Consider the following 20,999-nt stretch of genomic DNA (forward strand, 5'->3'; position numbering starts at 1 on the left):
CACTCGTTCCTGCACTAGCACAGGATGCCAGTGACATAGCTAGGAATGGCACTTCAATTTCCAGGATAGCGCAGTGTAACTACTAAATCATCCTTAATCTAACCAACATACTCATTCTAGCTTTAACTTATTTGAAAAAAGGCATCTTTCATGGCATCTTTCCAGAATGATCCAAAAATACCAACACAAATGGATGTTTCTTTCAATCAGGACATACACACTCAACTGGGTATGAGGAGGGCAGCTCAAGGACTGAGCATTTGCTTTTTCCACAGTAAGCAGATGACTCGTACTGGTAGCGTCTCAGCCTTCTCTCACTCGAGAAACGATAAGGCAAGAACAGAGATAAAAAGTGCCTTTTCCATCTCAACAGTAATGTGAAAATCCAATGCACTAGCTAAAAGATGATGTGAAGGAAAAATTTAGTACAAGAGCTTTTAAGGGAAGGCTATTACGCAGTGACTGTTGCAGCTGGGAACAGTGTCAATGTCAAGATCCAGACATCTTATGTAACTATCTAATTAGTCTTCAGAACATCTAATATTGCTCAAAAATAAAGAGGTGACACTGCCATCTAAAAATAAATGCTATGAGTAAAATCTTTGATCTACTGTAGCTAAGAAGCCAAACTGACATTCCTATCAGTGGTACCAGTAGCTCATCACTGGCCTCAGTGCTGCAGTGAACACAAATACAGCATATTGGCAGGAGGCCCTGTCCTAAAACCTCCCCAAGTGACATCGAGAAAATTCTCTTCTGAAATGTACCTCTGACTTCATGGGCAATTCAATGTGTTTGCAACTTTAATAATGTTAGCAACTTAATAATGTCAGCAACTTTAATAATGTTAGCACTGCAACTGCATTTTTTATATTATAGAAGTTAAAACAGGAAGAAAATGTGATAAAAGGAAACTTTTTTCTTTGTCACCAACAGCATTATAAAATGCTATGAAAGCTGGGCTTCTCTGACAGCCCTTACAAAGTGGACAATTATCCTTCTGTTATTCACTTAATACATCAGTACTGCTTTCAGTGAAGTTACCAATCACCTTGCAACAACTGTCCCTTTAAGGCGCAGATAAAAAAAAAATATTAGGAAGACAATGAAGTTGTTCTTACAGCACTGAAGTAAGAAATGAGCACAGAATAACTTCTTACCGGCTTGGGGTTAGTCGAGAATCCAGGCTGCCAGACTTCATGGTGATAGTGTCAGTAAACAGCACATCCTTTGCTGGAGATGCCAGGGCTTCTGAGTGAGACAGCGAGGGATGCATCCTCTGCTGCTGCAGGCGCTTTAGTGTAGCATAGCCAAACGCATCTCGAGAACTTGTGTAGCTGAAGTTATAGTCAGCAAGACTTTTTATTGTAGCAAGAGAAGGAGCTTTAAGAGACTGGGCTCTTCTGGGAAGGGTATGAGAAGATCCTGGTGGAACCAGGGATACAGAGTTGGATTTTGAGAGAGGCAGGTGGTTAGACTGTGGTGTTGAACAGTGACTTGGTTTAACTGTCTTTGTGCTTACGACAGTACTCAAACTTCCACAGTCAGTATCTACATTTGTAGTGTCCACACCTACAGTCTCCCTTGAAGGGCTAGAGCTCATTGAACTTATACCACTTGTTGTGGTATCTGTATTAAAACTTAAGCTACGGCTCTTGAAATGTGTCTGTGTAGTACCATCTCCAATTAGCCTTTCTTTGCTTGTGTTTTCCCGATGAATTTCATTTCCAAGACCTTTTGGCAGCTTCAGATCATTTTCTCCGATACTCTGAGTACAATCAGTATCTTCCACATGTTTACTTCCAACAAAAGAAGTTTCTAATCGTAAAGTCTGGATTTTTGGAACTCTGAAAACAGGGTTCAATTCTTCCCCAGCAGGAAAGTCTATGCTACCACTAGGTTCTGTTACTGTACGATTTCGCCTCAGGCCTGATTTACTGTCAGATGATGTCAGCTTTCCTCCTTTTGGATCACTGCTACTTCTGTGTTTTTTATTAGGTAGAGTAAGAGAGTTTAGAATGCGATTTTTCACAAGTCTACTGGAAGAAAAAAAAGGAAAGGGACTACGGTCTTTGTCCTTTGAAGGTCCAGGTCTGTCATAAAATATTTGTTCTGCATCTTCAGTAATATCTAGGAAGAAAGTACTGGTGGAAGTACTACCAAAACGGTCATCCTCCATGATGAACATACCTGAAATTATACAAGACTTTGTCACAAAAATAGGCATTTCTTCCAAGTCTACAAACTATGTTGCAAAATAGGAAGCCATTCTATAGAAGCCCAAGTGAGAGTCTCTGTAATTTACTGGAATTTTAATTCCTTTTTTTTTCTGCAGAACTTAATGCAAATTAGCTATTTTAAAGAGTAACTGACCTAAGATTTCCCTGCTTCAAAAGAAAAGCCACACTGTCTTATTTCAGTGCAAATATCCAGCTACTGGGATTACAGCCTAAGAACTCCTTTAATGATACCTAAATATGGCATATTTGTTAATTTAAATTCCAAGTATCCATAGAAAAAATAAAATGCATTAGGTACTTGAAATACATAATAATTTAAATACAGCAAAATTTTGTGTGTGTGTACACACCCAGAGAACATAAACACTTACTTCTTTGAGGACAATCAAGTGTATCTTTGTACCTAAGCATGGCGGTTTCTGCAGTATCTTACAGCAAACTGCCACGACTCAACATAAAAATAAATAACTTACCCTCGTGTGAAAATTTTTCTTCTACACCAAGTGTGAACCTAAGACACTTTTTTACTCCCTCTGACTAATCTGCATCTCTCTGAATGGACATAAATGTCCTACTGCTTGTACTGTTTTACTGCAAGACCACCTTTACATCATTGGTCTGTACCTCATCCTACCAAAAGGTTGATAAGAGCACCAAAATGCTGTTTGTGGTGGGCTCGGCTCTTTGCAGGTATTTTTTGTTTGCTTGTTCATTTTTCTCCTGTTTTCTTGTTCTGGTGTTCTGGTTACTTACTTGATGGAGCAGATTCACTTTCACTGTTGTGCCTTGAACTGGTAGACTCAGAGTTCAAGCTAAGAGTGCTTGGTATAGAAGAAAGTTCATTGCAGAGCTGCTCCATGTCATCAGGGACCACTGGCCAAGGCTGTCTACGACTGTGTCTCACTGCATCCCAGTTGTGATGCTTCAAAATGTCACATCCTTGTTTAGTTTTGGCTATTAGACCAAGCACGTAGACACAGGTTCTGTATTTAATGTATATACAGAAAAAAGAGCAACAATAATAGCACCTAATTTAACTAAACTTACTTGACATTTGAAAGGAAACAACTTCAAAGCAATTCAGGACAAACTTCACAAAACTGAGAAAGAGTATACTGTTAATTTTAATTTGGAAATCAATTTAAGCTCCGGAAATTCAATAATATATCTGAGAACAAGATACTATTACAAAATAAAAATTATCACAAGAGCCTGATTACATAAATCTGAAAACTACCTTTTGAAAAAAAGGCCAATCATTTATACAGTAGCAATGTTGGACAAAATGCCATCTATTTATGCTTTTAAATATTTTAAAAATATATTGAATAAAAAAGATGGAATAATACATTCTCACAGAGCTATAAACAGCAAGTATTTTGTTTTACAGAACAGGAGAAAAGTAGTATCTACCTTTATTCATAGATTTGTTTACTTCATGTTCTTTCAGACTTCCTACACAATTCTGCAGTTGCATACAACTGAGACTGATACTCAAACACTGGCGACTTTAACAGCTGGTTTCCAATAAAGTACAAATCTGTACTTACGTAAATCAGGTAAAGCTATCTGAAAACTGATCACAACTACCATCTGAAAATTTTACGTATATATCAGACACACATACCCTCTAACAGACAGAACCTCACAATGCTGAGCAAGTGCCATTATATCAGGAATTACATTCTCCTCTTGAAGCAAGTTAAGACCCCAATTTGATGATCCGATATTGCCCTGGAATGAAATTTTCCAAGTAAGTTTTGATCTTAAAATGACCAGCAGCACCATCAATGTAAAGCTTTGACAATTTTGTTTGTTGGTAGTAGAGTTTAAAGCCCATCTTCTCAAAGCAGTTGAAAGATCTGAGTACCCTTTTCTGGCATTTCCTAGCTGTGCTAATAAAAAAGCACTCAGCACAACTTGTATAATACCTAAAGCTGCTCAAAGTTAGAACTACTATGTATTCCTCACTTTATAAGTTCTACTATAGCCTGCAGCATGATCTTGGTTTATTCATTTTACATTCCGCTTACACAGGCGTCTGGTTACATATCTACAGTATCTTCCCCTAACAGTCCCCTTGAACAAGTGTTCCAAAATTAACTTTGTGGAAGACAAGAAGCACATTTAGGTGCTTGGATACACACCAACACTAGGTTTTTGGTGTGTAGCTTGGATACACACCAACACTAGGTTTTTGCCCGTCCCAAGTACCAGGGCTTCATGACCGCATGGATCAACACTGGCAGGGCAGCCAACTTCCTTGCGGAAACATGAGGGACTACCACAGCAAATACATTAAACTCAGACCATGGCAACTTTTAACTTGTAACTATCATTTACATATTAATACTCATATGGCAATGTGTTATTCTTATTTGTTAAAAAGAAAAAACAACAAAGGGATTATTAAAAAACCTCAGAATAACAGTTGCAGTGAACCATCTTCAACTGAAAGTATCATTATGGAACAAAATCCTAACTTGAAAAAATGACACATTTCTTGAAAAAAAAACCTTATTTTTTTAGTTTTATAGAATTTTGCTTAGTTATTTAGGAATCAACATTTATAATGGAACTAAACAACTGCAAAACTCAGCAAATATATTACTAACCAAGGCCCAAAGGGCTGCTTTCAGCTGCTTAATTCCTTCCCACTTATCCAGCATTGGAGAACGAACAGTGTAACTTAGATCTGTAACAATACTCTGAAGGAGAAAAACAGAAGAAGAAAAAACTAAGTTGAAAATTAATAGGAGACTTCAGCCAAACAGGCAAACAGGTTCTTTTGCATTTGTAGTAGAAGTCAAAGTAATAATTCAAATCATGCACTCCAGGAAGAACAGTGGTAATTCTGGAATAATAACCATAAATTAACAGCAGTGATAATGCAAAAGAAAATTTTAATGAAATCGCAGATTGTATGAAGTTATTTCAAATATTATAAGTATGACAGATTAGCCAAACTAACATACTGCAACATATATACACTTTCTCTTGAAATTTTCAAAGAGCATTGTCAATTCAATAAATCATTTTACCAACCCACATCAAAAGTGAATTTAAGCAATTATGGCTTAGGGCTTGTTTTCTTAGATTTTCAAAATATTAGAAAGATTTTATTCCCTCATCTCCCAATTTCTGTATGCTTAAAAGGACAGGCATAGTTTTACCACATGTATAACTGTCAATATACAATCCACAGAGACTAACAATTTTTTCTTTTTATGAATTGGCTCTCCATGCTAAGATTTTGCTAGTCATTTTAAGAAAAATGTTGCAAGATATTTTGGTGATACTTCAGTGTCAGGAAGGCATTTTACATGAGATTAGATGGTAAAGACTGTCTTTACAACTTAAGACTCATAATCAACTTCTTCTACAATGCCTATTTAAATGCCATCTCTTTTAAAACCTTTTTTCAAAAGGTTTATAATGATCTGTAAAATATTTCAAGTTATAAATTATTTTTATCCTCACCTGAGACTCCAATAAATGGCAGCCTGTTTTATGGTGCACCAGTTGGCCATAAAGGTGAACTGGCAGGTAGACATGTGGTCGTTGTAATCTGGCAGAAAGAGAAACATACATAAGTTTCCCAGCACTTCAAATATTTTATTCTAAAATAAATTACACTGCAATGTGAATACAATGGCTTACCCTTAATTTTTTTCAAACAGAGAATTCTTTTGAGGAATTTAGAAGGTAACGAATTTTTTCAATTGGAAGGGATGTACAATCATCTAATCCAACTGCCAAACCACTTCAGGGCTGACTAGAAGTTAAAGCCTTTTATTAAGAACACTGTCCAAATGCTTCTTGAACACTGATAGACTTGGGGCATGAACCACCTCTCCAGGACACCTGTTCTTCTATGTGACCACCCATAACCCTTGTAGTAAGGAAATGCTTCTTGGTATCCAGTCTGAACCTCTCCTGCTTCAGCTCTGAACCATTCCCATGCATCCTTCCCCTCCCCTGGATGTCGCAGACATCTCTTTGTGAAAAATCTTTCTTTAGGATTTTTCCTTCTGAGAAGCTATGGCCTCAGAAACAGATGTAAACAATAGGCTGTCTGCTGCTGTGGAATGCAACAGGTCCATCTGGATTAGCCCATCTTGGATGTTTATAGTTAGTGGCCAATCCAGGACTGAACTCTCTCGGACAGAGTTGGAGAGAGCTCCTTTGTTCTCATTCTTTACTTTTCCTATTCTTAGCTTAGCAGCTTCTGAAAAGCTCTCCCTTTTCTTTTTAGTATAGTTATAGTATGTGTATATATCTTAAAATAATAAATCAAGTCTTCTAATTATGGAGTCAGATCTACGTCTCTTCCCTCATCCTGAAAACCCTTGTGACCACCGTCACACCTGGATGCCAGGGAGAAGAGCTCAGCACCTCCCTGTGCCCTTCTCCTCCTCATGAAGCTGTAGAGAGCAGTGAGGGCACACCTCAGCCTCCTTTTCTCCAAAGTGGACAAGCCCAAAGACTTCAGCTGCTCCTCACAGGAGGTTCCAGCTCTGTTTCCCTCCTCAGGAAGCACTGAAGGACCTTCCCATCCTCCTCCACCTGCAGGGCCCAGCAGGCCCCAGGCAAGGCCCATCCTCTCCCTGGGCCGGCTGTGCCCTGCTTGGTGCTTTGGGATGGGCTTTGTCCTCAGGGCTGCCTGGGCACTGCTGACCCACCCTGAGCCCAGCACCAGCCAGCCCCATGGGCTTTCACTCTGCCTGCTCGGTGCTCTGGGCTGGGCTTTGGCTGTGCCCTGCTCGGTGCTCTGGGATGGGCTTTGGCTGTGCCCTGCTCGGTGCTCTGGGATGGGCTTTGTCCTCGGGGCTGCCCGGGCACTGCTGACCCACCCTGAGCCACCCCTTTCCCACTTCACCCCTGTGCCTGGTTTCACTCCTTCCCAGGTGCACAATCCACCATTTGGACTTGATGAATTTCACCCCATTTAAGATTGCTCATGCCTCCACAAGGCCTCTTGTCCCTCAAAAGAATCCACAGCACCTTGCAGTCTGGATCATCAACAAATTGCTACTGGTGCATTCACCTCCAGCACTGATAGAGAACTGGCCCAGGAATGGAGCCCTGAGGAACACCACTGGTGTGACCAGTCACCAACCAGATGTTGCCCCACTCACTACAACCCCTTGGGCTCAGTGCCTCAGCCAGTTCTTCACCCACTACACCATGAACCTGCTCATCCCACAGCTTGAGAACTTGTCCAGAAGGATGTTGTGGAGGACAGCATCAAAAATCTTGCCAAGATCCAGGAAAACAACATCCACCACCTTCCCTTCAACCTCCCGGGTGACCTTACCATAGAAGGCTAACAACTTGAAGAAAACTCTCCCTTTGTGAACCCATGCTAACTGTGCCTGATGACTGCATTGTTTTTCAAATGCCTTTCAACAATACCCAGTATAATCTCCTACATAATTTTCCCACAAACTGAAGTTAGACTAATAGGTCTGTACCTCTTTGAATCTTCCCTTATGTGCTTCTTGCAAACTGGAATAAACTGGATACATTCCAGTCAGCAGGGACTTCCCTAGACTCACAAGACTTTCGGCAGATGATATGAGATGGGTCCTGACACAACATCTGCTAGCTCCTTTAGTACTGGTTGGCTAGTACTGATAAGGCTAGTCCCTCAGCCTGGTGGGAACCAAGCCCCATGACCTGGTGAACATTCAGCTGATACAGATGGTCCCCTACAATGTTAGTGTCCACATATGGAAAGCCAGTTTCCACATTTGTGGACCTCTCGCTCAGAGAACCAGGCAGCCCAAGGTCTATCAATATTGCTGAAGACTGAGACAAAAAAAATCCCACAAAATTTTAATTCATCTCTGTTTTTCCTTCGTCCCTGTAAGTCAGGTGACCATCTTCAGCAAGAACTGATGTAGTGTTTTCTTCAGACCTCCTCTTTCCTGTTGTGTCACACAACACTAGTCAGCTTCAGTCCTGAATGAGCTTTGGCCTTTTGTGTCTTCTTTCTGCTTATGTGAATCACAGTTTTGTAGTCCTTCCTGCGAAGGGTGATCTTCTAGAGAGCATTTATTTCCCTTTCCTCTAGAGCTCCATGAAGAGTTCTCTGTTCAGCCAAGGTGGTCTTCTGCCCTGCTTGCTTGACTTACAACAAGGGATTGCCTACCCCTGTGCTTCTAAAAGATAGCTCCTAAAGATGGACCAGCATTTCTGGACTCCTGGGCCTCAAAGATGTACTCTACTAAAGCAGCTCCCCAAGTTAGCTCCCCTCAAGCCCTGAGTAGCAACTCTGCTGTGCTTTTTCTCATTACATTGAAAGTTTTAAACTTAACCATGCCATGATCACTGTGGTCTAGAGAACCTCCCCTCCATCACATCTCCCAAAACACTACATTCACAAACAGCAAGTTGAGGAGGGCATCTTTCCTAGTTGGCTCACTGAGTATCTCTCCTCCAGACTTCCTCCGACTGAGAATTTCCAAGGCTGCATGTTGTTGCATTACATTATCTGCAGTTGATGCCTAGAAGTTGAAATCTTCCACAGGAAGCCCATAAAGAACAAGAGCTACTGATCCAGAAGTTTCTCCTACTTGTCTATATAATGACTCATCAGTACTAACATCCTGGCTGAGCAATCAGTAGCAGACACCCACTACATCACTTCCTTTGTTTTCCATCCCCTTAATCCTCACCCAGAGGTTCTCAACCACATCACCACTAACTGTAAGGGCTGTATAATCCAACCTCTTCCTTATATATTTATTTGCCCATCCCTGCTGAAAAGCCTGTAGCCCTCCATTCCAGCACTCCAGTCATGGGACTCAACGCACCAAGTCTTAATAAAATGAATTGTAAAAGCTCTAAAACTAATTATATAAAAGCTCTGAAATAAATTAAAACTGTGGGAGCTAAGCAATGCATCCAGTTCATCCTGTGTGTTTCTTACACTGTGCTGATGTACTGCTCCAGGAGTATAATAAACTGAAATCCTGTTGGTAGCCCTTTCCCTCATACATTTCAGTTTAGAGCTCTCCTGATCAGTCCCCCCATCTTGTGCCCCAGAATGCATTTTCCCAAATTTACCTTTGGTTGCTCCGACGAACATAGTTATCCCCATCAACAGGTTTGCGGTATGTTGTAAGTGCTTCATTAAGTTGTTCTTCAATTAATTCAACATATTTTAAGTTATATTCCTGTAAGAAAACAGATGAGGGTTGACACAGTACATTTAGTGGTTTATGGTGTTATAGCATGAGACTTTATAAGGAAGAAATAATTGAGGAAGGTTTCTTGAGAAAGACTGAATTCTTTTATGATCTGAAGGTGGGGCTCAAGAAAATGAGTACACTTCACACATATGAGTGTGCAAGTCAACAATTAATTTCATAATTATTTTAGGGAATTTGTTAAAAAAAGGAAGAAAGAAATACTTCATATCTGACACACTCGATTTCAATAGATCATCGTGCATTTCAGTACTCCTTGAGAAGCGACACTTAAACCACTAAAAAGTTGCCAACAGGAATGAGACAATAATCAATTACAATTATAATCAATTACAAAACCAAAATAACATATGAAGAGTTTAATTCAAGTTATGACAACAATGAATTTTTCTTAATGGTCTTGTGTTCCTCTTTACTTCCTAACAGCATCAAACAATTCTGTCTTCATGACCTCTAGGTTTAACTTGAATTACCAGAGGCAACAGGTATCTTGAAAAACAGCATTACTTTGCACACTTCTCTAGATAATGACCTTCCGCAGCAACCTATTTTAGAAGGTCACTACACTCCTGAAAAATTTGCTGAAATACCAAAATTATATAAAGGTCTTGGTAAATCAAAATCACATATGTACAGAGAAGCTATGGAACTCTAAGTCTCTGTCAACCTTTACCAGCAAAAACGTTATATCACTGATGCAATAAATGTATTTGCACAAGCTTTACAGGTACTTTAAAATGTAATTATTTTTAAGAATCTCTGTTCTAAATCTGCATATATAAACCATTCGTCCTAATATCCAGCAAACATTTTCTTCTTAGCATTACCTTTTGCCACTTTTCCATCTGTTTTGTTACGTAACCTCTTTCATTTAGATATGAAAACCCCTTTGGGATGGACAGAAATCTATAAAAAATTAAATGAGACAGTTAACATTGTAATTTAAACTCCCAGAATCTGAATTTGTTTCCACAATGTGAAGTCAAACAGCATATTCAACATTTACCTTAAGAGTAGAAGCAAACCCTTGTCTCCAAGATGAGAAAGGGCTGGTTTCATCTGGATAAGGGCATGAAGATTGGCCTAAAACAATTAAGAACACAAAGAGTATTTGAGCACTACTGTAATTCTGAAAATGATCTGCAATGATTACAACACTCTGCCTGCAATGAAACAGCAAGTTTTTCACAAGTGTCAAATGCTAACTTAATCCTAGTATGACCAATTTTAGATATCTTCTGTCATTAAATATAAATTATTTCACAAGAAGTATAATGAATAAAATGAATTGCAATTTATGTTTAAATACAGGCATAATCCAGAAGTCTATGTTTTCTTGTAAGTAATATTGCAGTAGTTTCATCCAAGGGGTCTTATAAACTATTTTAAGTCCGTCAATGACAATTCAAAAAGGAAACCACCAGTACCTTCTTGCCTATTTGTACTTTGCTACTAAGGAAGGGGGTGGGGAAGAGCTTAAGAGCAGCATACCAAGAAGAGGTTAAAAAGAGAAGGGATGCTCACCTTGTCTTCACAAGCCTCATCTAGAATATCAAGTGCCTCAGAAGAAATAGTTTTATTTTTATCATGTAACTGGGTCACCAGTAACTCAATCCCCCAGTTGCTGAAGAACTCTACATTAGCTCTCAGCAACACTCTTAAGTGTTTTGTGGCGTACAACCTGCAGCTCTGTAAAGTAAGGAAAATGTTTTCTTGAGTGGAAGAAAAATAACTGACACAGTTAATGATTTATAACTTCTAAAAATACCTTTCAATTACTGCATTTTGCAGCAAGAAACTGTAATGCACACCTTATCTATTAAAATTACAGTTTATTAGAGAGCTATTTATATCTTAGCAAATGGGAAAACTGAATCTAAGATCACAAGTAAATTGGTCATCACAAGTGTCCAATCCTACATCTTTTATTACTGCATTATTACGTCTTTTGAAGAGAATTTAGAAGCAAGTAAAAAAATATAGTAGTAGGGAGCTTTGTCTTTCAATGAGTCATTTCATCAACCTCAAGTATCTTCATTACTTTCAGACTCCACTCTTTATCCATAAAATCATCATATCTTTGACAGTGTCAGAGAAATATTCTCAATGTATGTCCTCCTCTTCCAAAATACAGTGAGGCATTTAAAGCTAGTACCTACATTCTCCTCTCTTCTATCTATTCTGGAACATATTCTGTCTGTTCAGAGAACAGAAACAACTTCATTTGAAGTAATGAACATTCTTTCCTAGTTGCATTTCAAATTCGTGTCATCTATCTCCCTGACATCAGTGATTGCTTGTCTAACAACGTTACCTTAAAAGTCAAGAGTTTCCTCTCCCAAATCCATGTAATTATATTTTTTATCCCTATCCACCTTCTTCGATTCAGAAGAACAGATCCCAATGCCTATTTCTGAACCAACCTCTCATTCCAGCAGCTATAGCATCTACTTCGTTTCCGATACAGAGTAACCTCAATCATTATCAGAACAGTGTCTACTAGAAGGCTAACATGCTTAGTACTGCTAGAAATACAGATTTCTGTTTGTGATAGCAATGCCTTCACAATTTATTTAAGATGCCACTGACCAAAACAATCACACTGCACTTAGTTATACATATCAAGACTTTAAACCCCAGCTGATGCGAGAGAAAGTTCTATTTGAAGGACTTAATTTCTTGGGCAAAAATACAATAGAGGGTATGATGTTCACAACATATCTAAAAGCTACACTTGTAGGAGGTTCATTTCTCTGAATACAAAATTAACAACCCTTTTAATATATAACAGCTTAAAAATAAAGTCATACACCTTGAATAATAAAATAAATGTGTAGAGGGCAGTAACAAAGGAATGTAAGTTGAATTGAACTTACATCAGTAGCTGCTGTCAGGATTTTAGAAAGGATGACTCTTGCCAATCCATCTCTGCTATAATCCAGACTAGAAACAGTCAGTTTTAACAAGTGATCTTGGTTCTTCAAAGAACAAAGATTAAGAAGACTGGAGGCATGGAAGGGGAGGAGGAAGAAAATAAAATTAGTATTTGAACCCGCCTGAACCAGCAATAATTGAAACTTAATTACTTTGAATTATACTTTTATTACTATAAATGCGATATACAAAGTATGTTCTTGTATGAAACTGAGTAACTTTAAATTGTTATAACTATAAAGTCAAATAGGGATGAAATAATGCACTGAATTGCAAGGGGAAAACCTCAAACCAACATCTTTTATAATTGCCCTGTAAAAATTTTGTCAGCATAATTAGTGATTATCAGTATAAAAACAAATGCTCATGAAGCTCTATGAACAATTCTTCATTTTAAAACATTGTGTATAAAGCTTGCCATTAAGTTAGTCCTATTAACTGTCTAGATTTTATTATATATTACGTTTTCGAAAGCCAGTGAAAAGCTTGCTTTCTAAAAATCAACAAAATCAACAATAAAAGATAAAAAGGAGTACATTAAAACACTTGCATTTTTACTTCAAGTTTATTATAAGTTGATAAACTAGTACCAGTCATCAGCCAATTTATTCCCAAAGGAATTTAAGTTTGTCTATACCTCAAAAAAATGCTGAGCTGCAAAACTCCACTCAAATATACTGGAGTGAAGTTTTAAGTGCAACATACATCAACATTTCACAAACAGTATGGTACTTTCCATTTTTTCATGGTTTGTGTGTTTTTAGTTTTGTTAATTTTTCTATTTCCCCACACTGCATCTTTCAGTACCTTCAGTACAATCCTTCCTGATTCCAATCTCTGTCACAGAGGTGTGGATAGGAAAAAGTAAACTGTCTATCACCTCTGTCTGCTTAGTAATGACAGATTAGAAGACTTTAGAAAAAAAATGGGGACCTCTACTTGTAACTTCACCAAAATAACCTTAAAGTTTTCAGCTTTTCAGATGGTAGCCCTGACACAGTTTAGAATTTGCGTAACTACTACACTGCAAGTACAACTCAAACCAAATAAAAGCACTCACCACTGAAAAACATTACATTTTTCAAGCATTTTCACTCCATGAGGGTGACAAGATAAAGTACCAAAAAACAGGAAGTAGTGCTGGCTAAGAGTATTTAGTAACCCATTATTCTGAAGACTACGTTCAGGCTTTATGCCTGATGAAGAGTTGAGCCAAAGTACAATATCTTTAACCAATTCTTCCAGATAACCTTGTCCATCCTAGCAAAATAAAGAGGAATGTCATCTGTTAGTAACAGAAATGTGTTTCTTAACTGAAACTCACTATTTTAATTTCTCAAAATGTACAAACACAATACAGACACAAAACAGAAATGCAGGCTGGAAAACAATTCAGACTAAAGAATAAGTTTCAAGGCAAATAAAAGGAGCTAAGCATGGAGACATCTCAGGATCTATTCTCTCTTTCCAGGAAAAGGGCAAAGTATTATTCAATGACATTTTCCTCTGACCTGAGGCATAAAAGTCTTTAGCACAGAAGAAGGAATTTGAAAAGGAAGGTTATACACAGCATGAATAATTTAAAAAATTCCTTCAATCTCTAAGTTGCATTTAACAAAGCTGTATTTAATAAAACTTCTACATAAACATAGTCATCATGACCTCATTATTTCACATCGTATTTGTTAATTACACCGATAATTTTAGATTTAACACCCAAAATCTCAGAAATCTTCATCAAAAACTAAGGTTTTTCCAGGTGGCATTCAACAAGACTACTCATTCTACTTCCAGTCTTATAGCTGAAAATTTCTTACCTCCTCTGATTCAAGAAGAAATTCAGTAAACTGACAACCCACAACAGTGAGCTGCTTCGCCTTGGCATAGTCCAGATCCAGGTTAGCATAGAGTTTACTGCTAGGCTTGTAAAAATACAGCAATCTCCTTACAAACCTATAGAAAGTGAAATAGAATTGGCTATTTTTCAGCATGACAAGGACAGTCTCACAATACAAAATGATGCTAGAAAAAACAGGTTGTACTTGGTTCTGGGCAATAAGTCTCAAAAATGTATCAAAAGAGTAGCAGGTAACAGTAGCGACTCTAACCAGACACAATTTCAGAGATGTTGCTGTACTGTGCATTACAAGGAGTTTTCCATACCATGGCCTACTATAAGCAAAGGAACTTAAAATATATATGCTCTCAGAAGCAGCGTCTTCCTTCTCATTCTCATTTATTCTGCTGTAATTTATCCTGTGGCAAGTTTCAAAGACAGTATCATCTAGACTAACAAACAGATTAAAAAGGAAACTTGTGACCTAAGCTTTCTTCAGCTATTATAGTTACTGCTACTGAGAAAAACACATTTTCATGTTGTGACAGAAAAAATCTAATTTATTCAGCAACACTATTTCCAAACACCTGAGATAATAATTTCTGAAGCATAACACACTGCTAACACACTCTCAGACTTTTAAAAATCACAGTAAGCAATGTAGCTTGAGTTTTGCATCACAGGAATAAGTCTCCAGCAAAGATCCTCCTCTCACAAATTCTTCAAAATATAAATTTGTGCTTTAAAATAACACAAAATGTTCCATCAGAAGGCAGATATGTCAGGTATTAAAAACTTAATTACAGAACTGTACTCATATTTGAAAAAGCCAGAGTAATCCACTACGCCTAACTCCAAACACAGGACCAATTACAGAGGAAATCTGAGGGCTTAATTAAGTTTTGTGAAATAAAATGTATTTTATCCTGGGTTACTAGCAATAAATATACATTGACACAGAAATTTATACACATATGTACCTATGCATATATTTAAATGTGTGTGTGTGTTTATCAACATGCATGCATTCAGTTTTGCTGCCCCTGGGCCCCTCACTACAGCAAGGACATTGAGATGCTGGAACAAGTCCAGAGAAGGACAAAAGAACTGGGGCAGGGTTGGGAGCACAAGTCCTGTGAGGAGCAGCTGAGGGAGCTGGGGCTGTTTAGCCTGGAGAAAATGAGGCTCAGGGGAGACCTTAGTGCTCTTTACAACTCCATGACAGGAGGTTGTACCCAGGCAGAGGTGGTCTCTCCTCCCAGGTGACAAGTGACAGAATGAGCGAAAACGGCCTTTGGTTGCCACAAAGAAGTTTTGATTGGATATTAGGAAAAATTTCTGGACTAAATGAGAGGTCAGGCATTTGAACTGCCCAGGGAATTGTTGGAGTCACCATTTCCAGAGGGATTTAAAGGACACATAGACATGGCACTTAGAAACTTTAGCAGTGACTTTAGCAGTTGGACTTAATGATCTTTGAGGTCTTTTTCATGATTCTGTGATCCTGTATGTATATATCCACCGCATGAAATTTATCTCTCTGAATTGAAAGAATCTTTAAAAAAATTACTGGAATTTCATTTTTACAACTGTAATATCATCACAACAACACTAACATTAAAAAAAGATCAATTTATAGAAGGAGAAATAAATGTAATTTACACTTGAAAAACAAAGTGGCAGAAGTTTTTTTATCATCAGCAGTGAAATGGAAGAGATTTGGAGCTTAGTTACTTATAATTAAACAGGAGAAACAGCGTTTTAAAGCCATTAAGCTCCCAATTCTGCAGAAATGATCAATGAACTATAGAAGCTTTACACCCATTCAATTCTAGATTTTCCCAATTTATTCGGAGTTAAATCACTGAGGCATTGAACAACACTTGAGCAATTTTGCAGCACAAAACCGTGGGACAGGAACACTGTCCCACATAAGAGAGGTTGAGGAGTGTGTGTTGGTGTCATAGTCAGAACTGCAGACACTGCTTTAGAGAACCAATGTTATAAACTACCATATTTGGAAAATAATCCTTTACCCTGAAGTACAGACTGGCAATTAACATTTCAGGAAAACCCAGAAAAAATAAAAATGTAAAATTAAATCATGATTATGATAACAATGGGACTACTGTTTATGCTGTAAATATATAATGAAAGTACCCCGAGTACTTTTTGGTAAAAATTTAAAGCAGAGCCACAGGAGCCTTTCAGCATATATTCTATCTTTTGGGTTTTCCCCCAGGTCAGGAAGTAGCTTTTCATGCTCACAAGTACTGACCTATTCTTCAAAATAACGTAATCTATTTCTGAAACACATGCTGAAAGACACATCCAAGAACTAATTAGTAACACTATGACCACACAGGCACAGAAGTAATAAACATGTCTTACTGACAACAGACAGGAAAGGAACCAGAGCTGTACTGGAGGCTTTTTGTTTGGTTGGTTGTTTTTTTTTTCCCAAATCACATATGCTTCTCCTGCTATTAACAGCAACTAGAAATAATTTCCTCTTGGATATTGACGAAAGCTGTAGTTAAAAACCCATACAACTATGGACTTAACTCTGTAAAATTTTTCCAAGCTCTGACATAAAACACTTCTGACTGATATATCAAGCAGTAACATTTCTAAGGTTTAAAATTAAATATAGTATTTGCAAAAGTGGTATGATTCCTAAGGGACTAAATATATAAAGCACCTGTGCATAGAAAAGAAGCTTAAACACCTGTTTATTTAAAGCAAATATTGCAACTTAATTATCCAAATTTACACGTTAACTTCTTATCTGTAGATTAGATTTTAGAAACGTGATACATCTAGGGGATATTTTACAGCAGTACTAAAAGGTGGTTTCCCAAATTTCTTCCTTCAAAGGAAGTCTACATAATTTTTACATACCTATGCAACTGTTCATCTTTGTAGTTCCTTAGATTTATATTTGGCCACTAGAAAAAACAGCAAATATAGCATTATATGAAACTTGTACATCAGTCCTTGATTAGTCAGTAAAATTCACTTATTTCTATCAGTTGTATTTACTTAATAATCAGAAAGTTTTCTTGCGCCTAATGTTATATCTTAAAAAAAGACATGATTTTATTGAAAAGCCCACACTGCCTGCTTCAAGAATTGTTCAATTTTTCTCTCGAGAAGGACAGGGAATGTTGGCCACATACTATATGTACAAGATCACAGTTCTAATGAAAACAAAAAAACTATGAGAAGCTGATGAAAAATAAACAATTTTGCTTAGCTTCTTTTCTGTAAATAACAAAAAATTTTATACGCATAACAGGGAAACAATTTTTGGCTGCTGTTTTGAATATTCAGCAGATTAGCTTAAAAGTAATCATTATTCTGTTGCACATCACTTAAAAATGCTGCTTATTAAAATGGTCTTTAAACTCCCCTGTTGATACTTTCTAAGATACATTAAGAAGGACCACATGAGAAATAACATTCTCTTTAGGACGTATTCTTTCTTCCCACTATATTTTCCTCTGTTTCTACAACCATCTGCTGTCTCTATGGTTTCAGATTTCTTTCTGTTGCTACTAGCGAGTACCTTGTCAGGAATGGAAAAAAAGTGAATCAAGCATTCTTCTTTCCTATCTATGTGACACTGTTCTACATTTCCAGTTGGTATTCCAGTATTAAGACACACACAGCACTAGCTAATGATTAGTAAAATTGACTACACCAAGTAACAGTGCCAGATACAGATGAGGCTGACACTTCTGCTGCTCTTTTAGCAGCTTAGACAGCAAGCTGAGCAAGTGAAAAAGGCAGTAATGCACCACCTGAACTGCACACAATGAGGTGGTTAGAGAGCTGATGCTCCACAGATACAAGGCTGCAACAGACAAGGGGGAGGTGCGCAGCCAAATGAGGTAACAAATTTCAGACACTGGAATCTGGATCTTGCTCATTAGGGCACTAAAGACAACCACTCTGGTAACAGTATCTCAGTTTATGCTGGTGTTACACAGGAACAGAAATGGTTAGAAGTAAGCCAGAAAACACACACACTTCTCATTTAGAAAGGAGTCCCCAGTTTTCAGACATTAGGAACTTTTTGACATGACACTAGAAAATACATTGCTGGGGAGGTTTGAGATGGCAGAGAAACTGGCTGTTTGACATAAATTTCTGTTTAAAAAAACCCCAAAACACAGAGGTCAACTACACAAAGCTTCCACTGTTAAAATACTACACATACTAACAGTGAGATTCTGAAAAACAGTTTTCTGGTAATATCTTTAATAGGGAATCAAATTTAAAAGTATCTATGACTAATAATAGTTATATAGTAACCCAGTAAATCGTATAATGGCAGTAAAAAAGTCTTTAAACAGTGAAATCTGGTGGAGCAAAGCTACTGTCATATACATATTCAGGTCTTTATACCAGACAGATTCTTGCTCTTTCAACTTTATCGGTCCCTGAAAAAAAGGCACAGAAATATTTAGTTTCTTTTCTTTTTCTCAAAAAAAAACAACATAGTCTTGATTATGACTGTCACCATTAAGCCTTTTTTGTACTTTCACCATCTTTGTAACAACACAGTAAAGAAGACAGTAAGAGAATGCTATTCAGTTCAAGGATGGCTTTGACGCACAGAATGACATTTTGGAATAATTTTGGTTTGAAGCTTATATTAAGTATTTAGAAAGTTTTCTTAGTCAAGCAAAGTATATTTTCTACTTACAAAAAGAGGTAGTATCTTAAAATCTGTGCATTAAATATATTTAAAATATATTAATATATTTAAAACAATGCCCATCACCCCATTAGTTATTTCCTTTATACTGTAAAAAAAATTAATTCTGTGATGAAATCAATGCTATAGAAGCATTTGCATTAGTTCAAAACATTTAATGACGTTTTCATACATGGTTCAGTCTAAGCATCTGAAGCTTGATCTAGAACCCACCTCTTACTATAACCTTCAGCTCACATTATCTTAAAAAAATCTGCTACGAATCTAAACATAGCAGTACCCCTCTGCAGTCTGAAGTATTAGCAGCTTTAAAGACAATATACCTAATTCTATAAAGTTGATTTCTATACAACTAAAGACATAAAACATTTAATACATGCTTCTTAGGAAACTGTGAATTTAACTATCATGCGTTTTTTAATGTAGGAGTTTTTTAATTTTTAATTTAAGGGTTGTATATAAAGAGACTACAGCAGCACTGACTAAACCCAGGAGATACTAATTTCCTGAAATAAAACAAATTATTATATATACTATGGAATTAATATTAGAAAGCCAAAGCTCACATGTGAAACAGACTTTTTCTCCAACATATTATCATGGCCTTTGTAAGCTCACCTTCAGTATGGTCCCTATTAAATTCCAATTCCAGTCGAGGTTCTCTTTGTGATTGAGAACTTGGCTGTCTCGAAGATTCATGATGAGTGCTTCCTCTGTATCCTGGAATGCAGACATGAAACAACAGGTTACCCTGCATCATCTTTTTCAGTCTTGCCACATGAACTACTTACTGCTCATGTAAAAATTAAAGTGCTGTGTTTCACAGTAAATGGTATGGTTATAGCACTGCATTGTATGGTTATAGTACGACATTAAGAATCTAAAAGTAAGAGATCCCAACTGGTCACAAAAAGTATTAAAGGTTATTGGAATTTCATTCCTCAATTTACAGAAATGCAATTTAGTATCCACAAGTGCCCGCAAGACAAATGAGATAAAAAATACTGCACAGAATCACACAAATTATACTGAATTACACTGAGCGAAGCTTGAGGGGTAGGATCCAAGTCTCCACAACACAGGGTCAAATTCAGGTTTGAAAAATGAATTATCATAATACCTTTAAAATAAAGATGTCTTTCTGCACACGGTACTGATCCCTTTTCTGGTGTGTTGAGATTGCTTTCTGAATAATATGATCTAAATGGAGGCTGTAAGGTTTAGGGCCTCTTTTCTTCATCTCGTGAAAACGTTTTAAGCAGTTGAGTGCTGCACTTGCTCGCCTAACAGAAAAAAAATATTATAATTAGTATTTGGCAATTGTTATCAGAATAAAGAAGACCACGACCTCCTGAGTAAACAGTTAAAGAAAGAGCTGACCAACAATTCTGAAACAAAGAAAATAATTTTCTTGAGACACATTTTTATACATCCACATGACTCCGTCTCATATCAAAATTATACAGAAAATTATCTTTTGGAGTTCCTAGCACTGAAGTATTATCCTTACTGATAACTTTTCTTCTGCTCTGCAATTACTAGTGTCTGTCACAGTTCAGAGAGGATATTGTAAAGTTTAAAGTTGATTTCCACTGTGAGATATCACAGTAGATCAACATTCTGCAGTGAAGTTGGTAGTTGCAAGCGCTAGCTTCAACTTAGAGTAATAAAGTATCCCTCATCCATCCTCATCCCCATCCTGCCTCTCTGCAAGGGTGTCAGGACTATCAATAGTACACTCCCTGCTCTTATATCTAAACAGTTCAGCAACAGCATGTTTCTGCTTTCTGCGAAAAGATAGGGAGTAACTTGAATGACAGCTGACAAGGGTAAAACCAGTTAATTACAAAACAATAGTAGCAGAAAGAACCCCACCTACTGAGCAAATAAAAAGAAGAAAGTCTTAAAAAGAGGAGTCAAGTCAATCTTCCCCATAAACAAAAATTGTCATAGTGTAGGAGAGTGCTTTTATTTTCAAACAAATACCTTTGGATTTGGTCACTTATTTAAATTTAATCTGGAACACAAAGATTACAAATTTTCAGACTATA

General features: G+C 37.2%; 1 protein-coding gene across 1 annotated transcript in view; it reads right to left on the reverse strand.

Moving 5' to 3' along the window:
* RICTOR (RPTOR independent companion of MTOR complex 2) overlaps positions 1–20,999 on the reverse strand; it is a 58,887-nt gene that overhangs the window by 13,275 nt on the left and 24,613 nt on the right. The window contains exons 15-29 of the mRNA XM_014309098.2: positions 20,069–20,231; positions 19,567–19,668; positions 17,127–17,173; positions 14,206–14,341; positions 13,449–13,648; positions 12,331–12,457; positions 10,979–11,143; positions 10,461–10,537; positions 10,282–10,360; positions 9,312–9,421; positions 5,721–5,808; positions 4,856–4,948; positions 3,868–3,974; positions 2,994–3,223; positions 1,161–2,190 (exon numbers count right to left, since the gene is read on the reverse strand). Of these exons, the coding sequence (XP_014164573.1) occupies positions 1,161–2,190; positions 2,994–3,223; positions 3,868–3,974; positions 4,856–4,948; positions 5,721–5,808; positions 9,312–9,421; positions 10,282–10,360; positions 10,461–10,537; positions 10,979–11,143; positions 12,331–12,457; positions 13,449–13,648; positions 14,206–14,341; positions 17,127–17,173; positions 19,567–19,668; positions 20,069–20,231 (2,754 nt within the window). The remainder of the gene's footprint in view (positions 1–1,160; positions 2,191–2,993; positions 3,224–3,867; positions 3,975–4,855; positions 4,949–5,720; positions 5,809–9,311; positions 9,422–10,281; positions 10,361–10,460; positions 10,538–10,978; positions 11,144–12,330; positions 12,458–13,448; positions 13,649–14,205; positions 14,342–17,126; positions 17,174–19,566; positions 19,669–20,068; positions 20,232–20,999) is intronic.

The sequence above is a fragment of the Geospiza fortis genome, unplaced genomic scaffold (assembly GCF_000277835.1).
Source record: "Geospiza fortis unplaced genomic scaffold, GeoFor_1.0 scaffold163, whole genome shotgun sequence".
NCBI lineage: Eukaryota > Metazoa > Chordata > Aves > Passeriformes > Thraupidae > Geospiza > Geospiza fortis.